Source organism: Myodes glareolus, chromosome 3, assembly GCF_982192425.1.
Source record: "Myodes glareolus chromosome 3, mMyoGla1.1, whole genome shotgun sequence".
NCBI lineage: Eukaryota > Metazoa > Chordata > Mammalia > Rodentia > Cricetidae > Myodes > Myodes glareolus.
In genome coordinates this window covers 21,214,480-21,228,221 of record NC_142028.1, presented here as the reverse complement: position 1 = coordinate 21,228,221, position 13,742 = coordinate 21,214,480, and the positions used below count along the sequence as shown (strand labels likewise).

Here is a 13,742-nt window from a genome sequence, read left to right as displayed (position 1 = left end):
TAATACGGAGTGTCTGTTCTTACTGCAATTTGTTATGCCCATTTTTTTGTTGATTCCGTGGGAAGCCTACTCTTTGCTGAACAGAAAAGGAGTGGTAATGGATTGGGGGTAGAAGTCAGGAGGAAATGCCGGGAGAGGTTGGGAGGAGAGATCAGGGGGGAAACATCACACAGGAAGTAAAATAAACAAATAAATTTTCTAAAAGTTGAAAAATTCTGTGTGAAAAGCTGTGCATTAAACTCCATGCTTCAGAGAAGAAGCTATTCTGTGGTAGAACTTGATGAGGAGAGAGGAAGATATTTGGAAATATTTAATGTACTTTACATGTGACATCCCAATGGAATGATTACTAAAGTTACTAAATATAGTTTGGCATATGATTTTTAGATTATTTACATTTTCTGTGTCAAATGGAAAATTATGTAATTGCATTAATTTGAAACACATTTTGTACTGTAATTATTCAAACTTGTAAATGAATTGCTGTATAAATTATGTTCTAAATGACAAAGATTTCAAGCTGATCCTGCAACTGTTTCTCCAGAAAAATATCCTCTGTGTATTTGGATACATTTTTTTAGTAAAAAATGTAAAAAGAAGATGTCAGGACCTTGATCATTTTGTTCTTTTAAATACTCATTTATAGAGATAGATATCATTTTTGAAATATGAGAATATTATGAAGTAAATATGGACAGATTCTGTGAAGATCACAATGGGACTATCTAGTTAAAAATATTTATTACATGGATCTTATATAGTTTCCATTTTGGAAATGGGCCCAGAAGTCAGTTAATTTCTCTATTGTCATCTAACTGCTCACTTCAGTCACTTCTGGACTCCAAGGATCTGTCACTAAGTTCCAGGAAATGGTGTAGCTGGCACTCTGGAAATAAGTAAATGTCAGTCACTGGATATTCTATACCAAAGGCTTAAACTTATTCATGGAAAACATGATTTTCTGAGGGATTCTCTTGCAGATTCTTGAGAAAGGGAGGAGATTGCAAAAATACAGGTGTTTCTTAATTTCAAGTCTCTTTGTAAAAAACCCTGTGTTCTGACACTAAGCCAGGAGCTGGGGTGAGTTTCTGGGGAGACTCTTACTGCAGTTTTGTTCACATTACTGGAAAACCATATACAATCTTGAAGATTTTACTTTCGAAAACATGCCTGTACTCAGTATGCAACTATCAAAGGGTTAGAGACACACTCGCAGAGAAAAGAAAAGCATGGAAGAGTCTACAGTACCAGTTCATCATCATCGTCAATCTTCAAAAGTGACAAGTGGCAGTCCTGGCAGGTCAGCTTACAGTCATTCCAGTGCTTATTGCCCATGATGAAATAATAACATTTTATACCACAGCAGAACAAATGTGCTTCAATATATTTGCCTACAACAGAGAAGGTGAATAACTAAATTTCTTATTCTCTGGCATACTGTTATCAGAGAATTGCATCTATTAAGCTTCTATAACTAAGAAAATTATCACGACTCTCAGAAATTGAGATTCTAGAATGCAGAGAGACCCCTGGACACCCATGCTTTATGCAAAGCTCTTTATATGGAAACAGCTGATGTGTCCATTGTGGATAAATAAGAACAAAAAATATAGCAGATAAAAACAAAGGAATACTGTTTATCCTTGAAAGGGAAGTAAATAATCAGCTTATGCCCATGACCTGAGCACTCCAGAGCGTGAGACAGGATGGTCACCAGCAGTTTGAGGCCAACAGAGGCTAAGTAGTGATGACTTCCATACCAGCCTTGGTTAGAAAGTAGATTCTAAGACAGCCTGGGCTACAGAATGAGCCTCAACATCTCAACACCATCAATACAGCTTCGGACCACTGTGACAAACATAGATGAACTTGAGCATGGTGTGAAAAATGAAACAAGGCAGGCCTAGGATCAAACTTTATGACTCAACTCAGATGAGGGTTCTAACACAGTCCAAGTCTAAGAAACAGAGTCGTATAGTAAGGAGCTTGAGGGTGGAGAACAAACATTTGCTGTTCAAAGGCTGTTACAAGGATGACAGAATTCTAGATTAATAGTAATGCTCTGAGCCCATATGGGTTCACACATACTGTGCATTAAAAGTTGTACTATGCTCTATGTTAGATGTTCATATGAGAGAGATATATGAGAGAGATTTTGAAGGTGATAGTCTGTTCTGATTATGTTGATGCATTCAATAGTATGCCCAAATACCCAAACATGTCAAGTTGAAAACAATTAAATGTGTCCAGTTTGTGTAACAACAACACCTCAATACAATTATTTTGTTTATTGAGGGGATGGGGAGGGCCGTGTTCAATTAACAAACTTTATCTTCGGTCTTTGTTTTCCTATGAAGAGGTATCATTGTGTTGCTCATAGACTGTTCTCAAATTACAATCCTTCTGCCTCAGCCTCCTAAGTACAAGGATTACAGTGTTAAACTATCATTTAAAGATGACAAAGGTTTTGTTTTGCTTTGTTTTTAAATAATGACAAAAAATGCTTTTCATGGATATGAGATACTTCAAAGATATTTTTGGAGCCTTTTCTTTTCCTTAAACATATTTTATAATATAACAATATTAAAACTATCATCTGTCCTTGCATAATAAAATTGTCAACCGTCACTATTATAGTGGAGTAAGTTCATATGTAAAAACTCTTTGTAAACTCTAAATTCTGAACAATTATTTAATAATTATTGATCAGTTGAATCAATAAAAGATAACCTGTCATGATGCAAAATAAAAAAATTCCTCACAACACTTGATATGTGTATCTTTCAGGTGTCATTAATAGTGTTACTGTTAGAGGTGCATGAATGTGAACAGTCACGGTGAGACTCTCATTTGAGCTTCAGGGAGGATATCTTAGTCACAAACAGGCCAACTTTCTCATAATAAGACAGAAAAAAACACACACAGTGTTATTTCTGTGACTGCATCTATATAAATGCTCTATGTTAATTTTAACCTAAATATTTTGTAAATACACTCTTAATAAAAAAACTCATGTTCTGACAAAAACAAAGTTGGATACTCAGATTTTCCTATAAATAAAAATGACCTGAATTCTTGGCTGTGATGAATTGTGATTCCATGCACTGGTAGCAGTAAGAGCATCCGATGACCCCTGAGTTCTAGATACTATAAGATTATCCTAATCCAAACAAGGATTTCCAGGGTTCTTTACCCCTACATAAAACCTCAACCATTAACCCACAGAGCACCAGTGTTAAAAGTGGCTAACTGGACTTCAAATCTTCTAGAAAAGAATCAATACAGAATAGTGCAATTCCTTATTCAAGATCCCCTCCATACCTGTGAGCTGTATGCAATCTAAAACTCTAGTTTCTCCACGACATCTATTGCAGGAGTCAAGTTCCTTCTGATGTTTGAAGTCATCAAGCTCTCTAGACTTATTTCTCAGCACTTTTTTCATTAAGGCGTTGTTACTTTGCAGGGTTTGATACTGTTGAGTGAGGTTGTTTAGAGTTTTCTGCAGTTCATGATTGTTTCCACTATACTGAGAAACTAAAATTAATAGCAGATATAACACCAAAAAATGTTCATATGGAATAAGTATTAAAATCTAAGATTAGAGAAAAAACTCCATTTTTATAACAACATATGTCATTACTTTCATTTGTACTTTAAAGTTTAGAAATTAACATATCAATTGACTATAGAAATTGAAATATCAATTTCTCTATGTCAGTAGATAGAGTTTTATCCACAATTTCAATATAAAGTAAATGATAGGTACAGCTGAAGGAAACTGTAGTGGAAGCACCATACCTCCCAATTAGTTCACATTTCAACACCACAAAATTTACAAATAAATAAATAAGAAAAATATTCAGTGAACAGTTAACACAACATGAAAATGTGAATGAAGAAGCATTTATAAATTATACAATTCTCACTGGAGTCTTTGAAAAGCATAATATCCATATATTTAGCCCAGACTTAGAGTGAGTTTCTCTAAACTTTTGACAAAATCCAAAAAAGTTCAGGCCTTAATGTCTCTGTACAAAGGAGGTATTTTCATCTAACAATATCCTTAACATACACAAAGTAAAATAAATAAATGCTCATCATTTCTTTTGCACATCTGTTTCTCACAGAATGCTTACATAAGATCCACAATCACCTGAGTTCGGAAGACTATCACAAAGTTCTCAGAAGGCAAACTGCCACCAACTCGTCAAAAGGAATATGTCAAAACTGAGAAAAAAAAATGAGGCAGCTCCTAACAACCGCAGAGTTAATAGGATAGGTATGTAAGAGAACAGGATCAGAAAGAAAACATCCAAAGTCCAGAACTATGTGGCACATCCCCAGTTATAGCCAGGACAATGGACAGTGTTAACTGCATAAGTTTTGTCTAAAGTTATTACTTAGGCAGAAAGGCAAAGAAGATGTTTATCTGTTACTCACCATATGCCACCAACACTGCGACGGCCACCAGAAGGGAACAAAGGATTCCCAGAGATATTGCAACCAGGTACCAGGGGGCTAAACACTCTTAAATAAACAAAACAAAGTAAGAAAATTATCACCATGAAAAGAGCACATCTTTTTACTAATTATAATTTTGCATAATATGGCCTCTAAGAATTTTACAGAAGTCCATCTTACAACCTGACTGAACCTGTGCTTTCTAAATTGTATATCTCTCCCTAAAATTTACCTATCATAAAGATGTTACATTTGCTAAGTTTCACAGGATTTTAAACTTTTTTTCACCTTTAGCTTTGTATTCTCAATTCTCCCGTCTCAGCCTAGAAGTAGCTGGATGTCAGGCACATGCCTCTCCTCCCCAAGTTCTACAGGATCAAAAGTGCATCCTTCAAAAAGCACTGGAGGGACAGACACAGTCCAAGTAGAAGACCCCAAACTGGAGTGTGCAGTCCACCAAGTGAGCATAACTGAGGATGAGGAGGAAGGCAAGAAAGTCAATGTTCTTGAGATCTGCAGAGAACCTTCGCAGTTTGGAGCAGACCTGTATACAGGCTTATTATTAACAGAGCCTAAAGTTAACTCTCTCTTTGTTTCCCTAAATCCAATCTTCTTCAGACAATACTGAACACTTTTTTGTTTCTGAGGTGTTGGAAACATGAAAGCCATGTATCTGAATATCACCTGGTAAAAGAAGTAAAGACTTGCAGCTGGAGTTAATTTGTGACAGTGTGAGCAGACTGAGTACAGAAAAAAAAAAAAATAGAGCCATGCAGTGATGGCTCACGCCTTTAATCCCAGCGCTCAGGAGGCAAAGGAAGGCAGATCTCTATGAGTTCGAGGTCGCCTGGTCTACAGAGTGAGTTCCAGAGGAGGCTCCAAAACTACAGAGAAACCCTGTCTTGAAAAAAAAGAGAAAGGAAGAAAGAAAGAAAGAAAGAAAGAAAATAGAGACTTCTGTTTTTTTAAATAAAATAATCTTTTTCGACATTTCTTCAAATGCAGTATGATTTAGTCCTCCCCACCCTCACTGCCCTCTCCTCTCCCCTCTTCCTCGGCAGCCTTCTTCCCAAGAGACTTTCTCACCGATGGACTATTGTTGCTGCTTCGTTGCATTAGATTTTGGGAATACTTCAGACAGTTAAAGCACCTTATGTTAGAGTGAAAGTTTTATTTCTAATGCATGCTTTTCATTTCTTTGAGATTTGTCACTCTAGAACATTTGGTTTTCTTCAGACTGCAGTTTGTCTGCTATTTTTAAAAGTTTCAGAATTCTTCTTGACTAAACTAAATTAAAACCTCCTAATGCTTCTTTTTCAAATTTGACAGAAAGTATTAATTTTTCACTACTCGATTCTCAAGAACTTTTGCTTATAAACTCCTATTGTTCTAATTTTCCAATAACTAATTAGAAGTAGAGGTAGAGTTGTATTTTTCACTCTCTTTATCTGTTTTTCTTTATTTTTAAAATTGACTACTTTATTTTTAACTTATTTTTGAACCGTTTTGTACATGATGACTTTCCCACTCACACTCACCTCCCTCCTACTATTGTGTAGCCCAACTATTTCCAATAGAAGCCAGTAGGATATTGTCTTTAAATGTAAAAAGTTACAAGGCATAAAATCCAAGTGATTTTAAATGTTTAAAACATTTACCTCTGTGAACAGTTCCTCTCGGCCCTTGAGTCTCATCATGCCTTCCTCGGGTCTGCAGCTCTGAAGACTTACCAAATCTCACTGTTGTGTAAGTGATCTCCTCATCACTCATCTTGGTAATAAGTAAAGTATGCTTTGCTTTAAAACCCAACCTTGAGTGATTTCTAAAGAAAAAGTTAAAATTTTCACCATTAGAAAGATACCTGGATCTGATGCTGCAGTGTGATAGAAAGGGGTAGGATCTGGTTAACTTCTATAGCAATCCAAACATCCTAACAGGGACTGAACTTGAATTCCACTAGATGTGAGAAGTCTTTGAAAATTTCTTTTAAAATTATTTATATTGCTATTAGTGACAGTGATTATTATTAGAAAATACAAAATGAATTTAAAATATACTGATAAGTTATTACAATATTGTCACAGCCTATTTGTTCAAAATATTCAACAAATATAGAAATATTAGGAAAAATTGGTACCACTGAAAAAATCATTAAAAAACTTTAACACTAACAATTCAAATAACAAAAAATAAAAACTTTCTGAATAAATAATTGTTTTTAGTTGTGAGCCTAGCCTTTAATTGCAGGACCTTTCCCTGGCACTTAGCTGGCTTTTGGTAATCTGTTCCCCATGCTAGATTACCTGACCATTCCTCAAAGAAATAAGGGAAGGAACTCCGTCTTGCCTCAACTAGATGAGCCATGCTTTTTGCAAGCCCATGGGAGGCCTGTCCTTTACTGAATGGAGAGAGAGGAGGAGTGGATGTGGGCGTAGGATAGAAAATGGGAGAGAAAGGAGGAGAAACTGATTGATATATAAAATCAAAGAAAAAAACTATTATTTAAATAAAAAACAAATAAAATTTTTCTTTAAAGTTATTTACATATTTTGATAAACACACAAGTATAAAAATGTTCTTACAGTTTTTTAAATTGTACGTGACTCTCGAAGTCTCTGAAAAACCACCTTAGAAACAGTATTTAAAGATTAATCCTGCAGATGATTAACATTTGGGCCTATAAGACACATATATATTTCTTGGGTTAAAGCCCAAACCTGAGCTGTCCAACCTCTCCACCAGGCCACAGTCTACACATTCATCTCCAGGATCAGCCTGGTAAATGTAAGAAAGTAGAGATGATCCTACAGAGTGGGGTAACCCAGACCCAGAAAAACAAATGCCAGAAGATGCTTTCATATCTGTGGCTCCTGTCTGAAAGTCTCCAGACATGCTACAAAACCAGGAGTAACTGCAGCAGCCAGGAAAGTGGAAAGGGGCATTGGAAGGGAGGTATGTGGCACCAATAGAGAGAAGCATAGCAGGATAAAACCCGAAGTTTAAATATCAAATCATGTCATGTACACAATAATTTCACATTTATATTCCAGTAAATAATGTTGCCAGACGAGCTTACATGAAAATAAATTTTGCTGCAGTCATTAATGTCCTTAAAGGATTCAATCCTCTCACTCCACTTTTATGTGGGTTTTAGGGATATACTCAGGCAGTCACTCAGGCATGTGTAGTGTACTTTACACACTGAGCCGTCTTATCTGGCTCCTTTTATGACTTCTTCAAGATGAATAACATATAGATATTTGATGCAGTTAAAGAGTAGTAAACTCCATAGATCCCTCCACCTTATTTTCTTAGCTCTCAGAAGTCTCTTCGCACTCAGAAAGAGAATAACTAGTGCTGAACCCCAGTTTTCACATGCTGCCAGAGTTGACCAGACCTGCTACAGGCAATAGGGTTTCCCAATCCGTCCCACTCTCAAGTCAAACCATGTGAAATTCTCTAGAGTACAAAGGATCATGTGATAGAAATAAAACAAAAGCAGCTGTTACCTGTGATTCTGATGAAGTAAACCGAGCCCTGCAAGTGAGGGACAAGTTGAACTTTCCTCCCTGGCCTGGTTCTCTCAGAGCTCCAAGAGAAAAGGCAGAACTGAATCACCAGCTCATGATTTTCAGCCCCTCCTCTTGATAGAAACTGCAAAGAGGAAACTGCATGATGCAAGCTGATGCTGACAGAAAGGAAAGAACCAACATATCATGACTGATGCTACAAATCATATCCAAAATCAATATTTGAAAGCTGAGGTGAACATTCCTGCAAGAAAGTGAAATCAGTGTCCTTAGAAAAACCAGTAGTAAAGAGAAGTGACTGACATTCCTCCACTCTTAATTTTATAACAGGCTGTTGGAAATTTTCCCTTCTGTTACTGTTGGAAAAGAAAACATACTTCTTGTTTTCAAGGAATTTTTATTACAGCTAAGTGTGTTTTAAGATTCCTTTAAAGCGCTCACTTTAAAATCACTCCACTGTGAAACTCTTGCTGAATATTCTTGCTTTTCATTCACAGAGACTGTTTACTGGGAATGTTGATGTCATTTCATATGGAGGAGGTTTTTTTTGCTTTGTTTTTGTTTGTTTATTTGTTTGTTTTCTGATTTTTTGAGACAGGCTTTCTCTGTGTAAATGTCCTAGCAGTCCTGGAACTCTCTTTGTAAACCAGGCTGGCCTCGAACTCACAGAGATTCAACTGCCTTTGCCTCCTAAGTACTGGATTAAAGTTATGTGTCACCACTGCCCAGCCCACACAGAGCAGTTTTATGGCTGATGTATTCATGGTGCTGGGATATCAAATATAAGACACTGAGCATGCTCAGCAAATGTTTTATCACTCAGCTATAGACATAGGCTTCTTTGTTTTGTTTTGTTTGCTTTTTGATTGGTTAATTGGTTGCTTTGGTTCTTTTTCTTTGAGACAGTTGTTATATTAATACTATATAGCACAGTCTAACCTCAAATTCACAGTCCGCTCAATTTGTCTCTTCAGTGCTGGGATTATAGTTGCATAATACTGTACCAATTTATACTATATTTTTGATTTATATTTTCTAATAATCAGTTCACATTTCTACATTTCATAAATATTTATATACAAGATTTTAAAGTAATATACAATTATCAATCAGTTGTACATGGCATGAATTAATTAGATAATATCTACTGCTGAACATTTAAGTTGTTTTATAATAGTTTGTTGTTGTTAGTTTAAAACTACATGTGAGCCGGGCGGTGATGGCGCACGCCTTTAATCCCAGCACTCGGGAGGCAGAGCCAGGTGGACCCCTGTGAGTTCGAGGCCAGCCTGGTCTACAAGAGCTAGTTCCAGGACAGGCACCAAAAACTACGGAGAAACCCTGTCTCGAAAATCAAAAAACAAACAAACAAAAAAACTACATGTGATATACTTTAGGACATACTTAGACATTTTATGCATGAAGTCAAGGAATTAAAGTAGATATATATTTAAGGAACTCTGGTATAGATTATAATACTCCTTGTTAACTTATATAGTCTACCATTTGGTATACACAAATATTCACAATAATTTTAGAGATGAGATAAAGTGAATTTTTTCTTCTATTTGAGTTTTGCTTGTGGTTTTGTGAATGATGATTTCTGAAAAGAAACTGTATCAGCAAAGACTAATTTGCTGATTAAAATAACAATGCAATAGAGAGGTTGGAACATTGTAGATTTAGAGGCTATTTACGTTATCACAGGCTATCTTTAGCCCCCTAAGTAGCATTTTTTGCCCACTGTGTCAGAACTAACATCCTGTGACTAATAGATAAAAAATTCTTTTAATGCTATTAGCTTAGCAGACCACTAACATCCACCAACATGAAAGCAAGGAACTTCATCTGATGATCTGTAGAAAAACTTTCATCTTTCTGTAACCGTGTTTCTGATGTGGCCACCAATGTATGCTGAATTTGCCTTGATATATAACTTTCTCTGTTCTGATTTATTTAATGACACAAAGTAACTAACTCTGGATGTATAAATAAAGCCTTCCAGAATACACAGAATATAGATCCAATGTGAACTCAGAGGGCCTTCATTTTAGCTTGCCACAAGCATGAGTTTATACCTGGAGAGACATGAGTGGAAACACCAAGTACTCTGACTTCAGATAAATTTTATCATTCACAAAGTCTTTGACCACAGCAATAGAGAAGTAGAACTTCTCCTCAAGCTTGCTGCAATTATTTAATAAGATATAAAAATAGCTTTTTGTTTAGTTTTCTTTGAGGCAGAGTCTCGCTGTGTACTCCTGGCTGGCCTGAAATTTGCTATGTAGAACTGGCTGTCCTCAAAATCATAGTGATTGTCTGCCTCTGTTTAAAAGTGCTGGGATTAAAGGTGTGAGCCACCACATCAGCTTCACAAATAAAAATTTTAATCATAACCTGGAAATGGATAGTAGGCTTTCATTCAAAATGAAACATTATATTTAAAGTCCAAAATTCTAGTTGTTCGTTACCACATAAATTTGAGGAAATCACTGAATCTTCAAACCTGTTTTTTTTTTCACATGGTTATCTAGAGAGTGTGTCATCTACTCTCTAGGGTTGGAATAATTGCCGTCAGGAATATAGACAGAGGCACTTAGATTTCTAAAGAACAATTTTTAGGCTTTCTAGCCCGTGGAAACTTCTCTAGGTCACAGTATGGTCTAGGTTTTCTACTTGACCTTGTCAAAGGGTGAAGGAAGAACAGGATGGGATGGCATATGAGCCAAAGAGAGGAACTGAGAGATCCACTTCTACTCTAGGAAATCCATGTTGTTGTCATCAGATCCAGGCATTTTTGTCACACTCCCATGGAAATGGTAATGGTGCTGAGACCTTTTTCCATCTTTATCTCTGCTGAGAGGTCATCATACTGACCACTGGGACTAACCACATGCAGGGTGTGCTTCTTTATGTTTTCTACATATTGTATGCCTCCTCTAATGTCAGGCAAAGTCTGTGAGCAAGAATATCAGATCTGTTTTGTTTATTATTATGACTGAAGCATGAACAGGAGATGCCTAGCGGTGTGCTTGATGATGGAGGAGTCAGACAACAGTAACTGAACACAGAGTGGACAATGTTTTTATTGTGGACATAGACAGGAGGAGGCCAAGTCAAAGAGCAGCAGTTTCCTCTGAGTTCTGTACAACTAAGCTCTGAATTTCTAGGGAAAAAAGTAATGTGTCAGTAAGCACAATTTGCATTAGAAGATAACATCACATCAGACATAACTGATAGACATTCCCACTGAGGTTCTTTGATTAAGTCCTATACAAAATATGAAATATCAAAATTAATATCAGCAAAGTAATAAAACAGATAATGAGAAACTTGAAGAAACACTTTGTTTCCTTAAATTTTGTATTCTAAATTTATTTTTGTGCCTAAAACCACCACACATACACAGTCAAATATATATTCATCTTTCTGGTTTGCTTGATGTAAATGCCTTTATTTGAGAAAACACAACTGCCTGTTCTTTTATGTTAAAACAGATTCAATCCTAGTTTGAAATTCAAACCTTTTAGTGGGACCCTCAGACCTCAGTGGCATCACCATGTCACAGCTACAAGCTGTTTGTCCTGATCCAGGTTGAGGTGAAGAACACCTGCAGTAGCCACATTCCCACAGGAAGGATGGGCTGAATCACTGTCTTCACCAGGAAGACTGCATGGTCCTGATCAGCTTCATGCCTCTTAGTATTTGTCCTAAGGTAGCCTTTGAAATATGGTAAACTTCACAGCTTATAAAAAAACCAAAAAAGCACTATTTTGAGATTTCCTGTGTCATTAACCACCCTGTATGTCCTGGTATCTACAATCACAGATGTTATAACTCTATGCATTACCATGACTACTCAGATAGTCCTTACTTGGTCACAAACATTGAGAGTGGGGAGATGAGAAAGGTGCCTCAGAAACTCAGAATGGGTTGGAGGATTCAGACAGATATCTGGGCCCTTCAAAACCCAAGGATAAAATTTACCTGTGGAAAACACAGTTAAATATCAATGCTGCGGGAGTACCTTCCGCTCCTTCAGCCAATAGCAGCTGAAATACCAGCCCACTGGAGAGTGGTATATTTCTCTTTAAAACAGAGCAGCAAGCCTTGGCTCGTTCACTTGGTTCTGGCTTCTGCTCCAGCGACTAGGCTCCTTTCCTGACGGTTAGTGTTTTTGTAAGTTTTACGCCCCGAAATAAATACTCCCTTAAATCCTAACTGGTGTGGGATTGTTTTCACGCATTATACCAATCCATAAGGATTTCGCTCTTTTGTCTCTGTCCTCTCACTATATCATAGTTCAGAGGAGAGACTCTAAGTAGCTCTCCAACTCCACTGCATCCTATTTGTTGTGAGAGGGCGCTTGTTTGTTCCTCACTGTTAAGCCCCAAAATAATCACACAGAAACCATATTATTTGCAATAGTCTTTGACCAATAGATTAAGCATATTTTTGGCTAACTCATATTAAATTAACCCATCTCCATTAATCTGTGTATTTCCACGAGGCTGTGGCTTACTGGGTAAAGTTCCGGCATCTCTCGCTGGCAGGCTTATTTGGCTTCTCTTGACTCCATTGTAGTTTAGTTTTAGTTTTCCCTGCCTAGATCTGCTCTACCCTATCACAGGCTCAAAACCGCTTCTTCATTAACCAGTGCTTTCATAGCATACAGAGGGAATCCCACATTATCTGCAATCAGAAGACTCAGCTTATCCTCCTCAAAGCACTCTTCCTTTTAAGTTTAATTGTTTTTATTTGTTTCTGTTGAGTAGGCTAATTTAGTTCAGGATGATACAGAACTGACTACGTAGCTGAGACTGGCCTGGACCCTTGATCCTCCTCCTTCCAACTTGTGAGTTCTGTGATTACAAGGTGAGCCACTGAGTGCAGCACCAACACCATTTAGGCAAACAGGGTACTAAGCCAAGACCTGCAATGACAAAGCCACAAGCTGTCTGAATACCTAACTAAATCTGCATTAAACAGTAAATAAATAAATAATATAAACTCTAATGGTACCATTAGAAAAACAATGATGAAAAAAGTCATCAGCAAATAGTTATTAGGTAGCTAGGCTGGCACTGTTCACAATTGTTACAAGATTATTATGTGTAAACAGAAGCTTCTGTCACTCCTGGTCTCACAGCCATTCAGTCTCAAAGAAAGACACAAAGGCTTATATTAATTATGAACTATTTGGTCTTGTACCTCAGTCTTATTATTAACTAGCTCTTACAACTTAAATTAACCGGCTGTAGGAAGTCCTACAGCCAGTAGTTACCTGACAACTGGCGTGTGGCTTCCTGTAATATTTAAGCCAATGTAGAGCATGCATCTAGCCTCTTTTTCAGCTGTGGGATACAGTTTCTGATCTACGTTCCAGCATAGGATTCTGATCTATGAGTCTACCCCTAAATAAATAACCGTCTAGTTCTCAATTCTGAGCTAGTGTGGGATTTCTTCTAAGCATCCTTCTGTGAATTTGGACTCCACACCTACTGGGTAGATGGCCTACAGGCCTAGCCTGTCCATGGCCCAGACAGTCTCCTAACCCTGCCCTCTTGGCTTGATTTTACCTAAGCAGTTTTTTTGTAGAACCCCCACCACAGTGGAGTTGACTGTGTGTGGCAACTTGAAAGTTTCCCAAGCATATGCACAACTGTCACGTTCCCTGGCATGGTTCCATGGCATGGTTCCTTGCCGTGTGATGACTTGTGCAATTTTCGGTTTCGGCTCCTTACTCATGAG

At 37.1% G+C, this 13,742-nt stretch overlaps 1 protein-coding gene across 1 annotated transcript in view; it reads right to left on the bottom strand.

Annotated features, from left to right (window-relative positions):
- LOC146895309 (uncharacterized) overlaps nucleotides 1-13,742 on the bottom strand; it is an 85,076-nt gene that overhangs the window by 10,877 nt on the left and 60,457 nt on the right. Inside the window, exons 8-11 of the mRNA XM_087904984.1 lie at nucleotides 6,120-6,283; nucleotides 4,441-4,527; nucleotides 3,322-3,534; nucleotides 1,249-1,391 (exon numbers count right to left, since the gene is read on the bottom strand). Of these exons, the coding sequence (XP_087761110.1) occupies nucleotides 1,249-1,391; nucleotides 3,322-3,534; nucleotides 4,441-4,527; nucleotides 6,120-6,283 (607 nt within the window). The remainder of the gene's footprint in view (nucleotides 1-1,248; nucleotides 1,392-3,321; nucleotides 3,535-4,440; nucleotides 4,528-6,119; nucleotides 6,284-13,742) is intronic.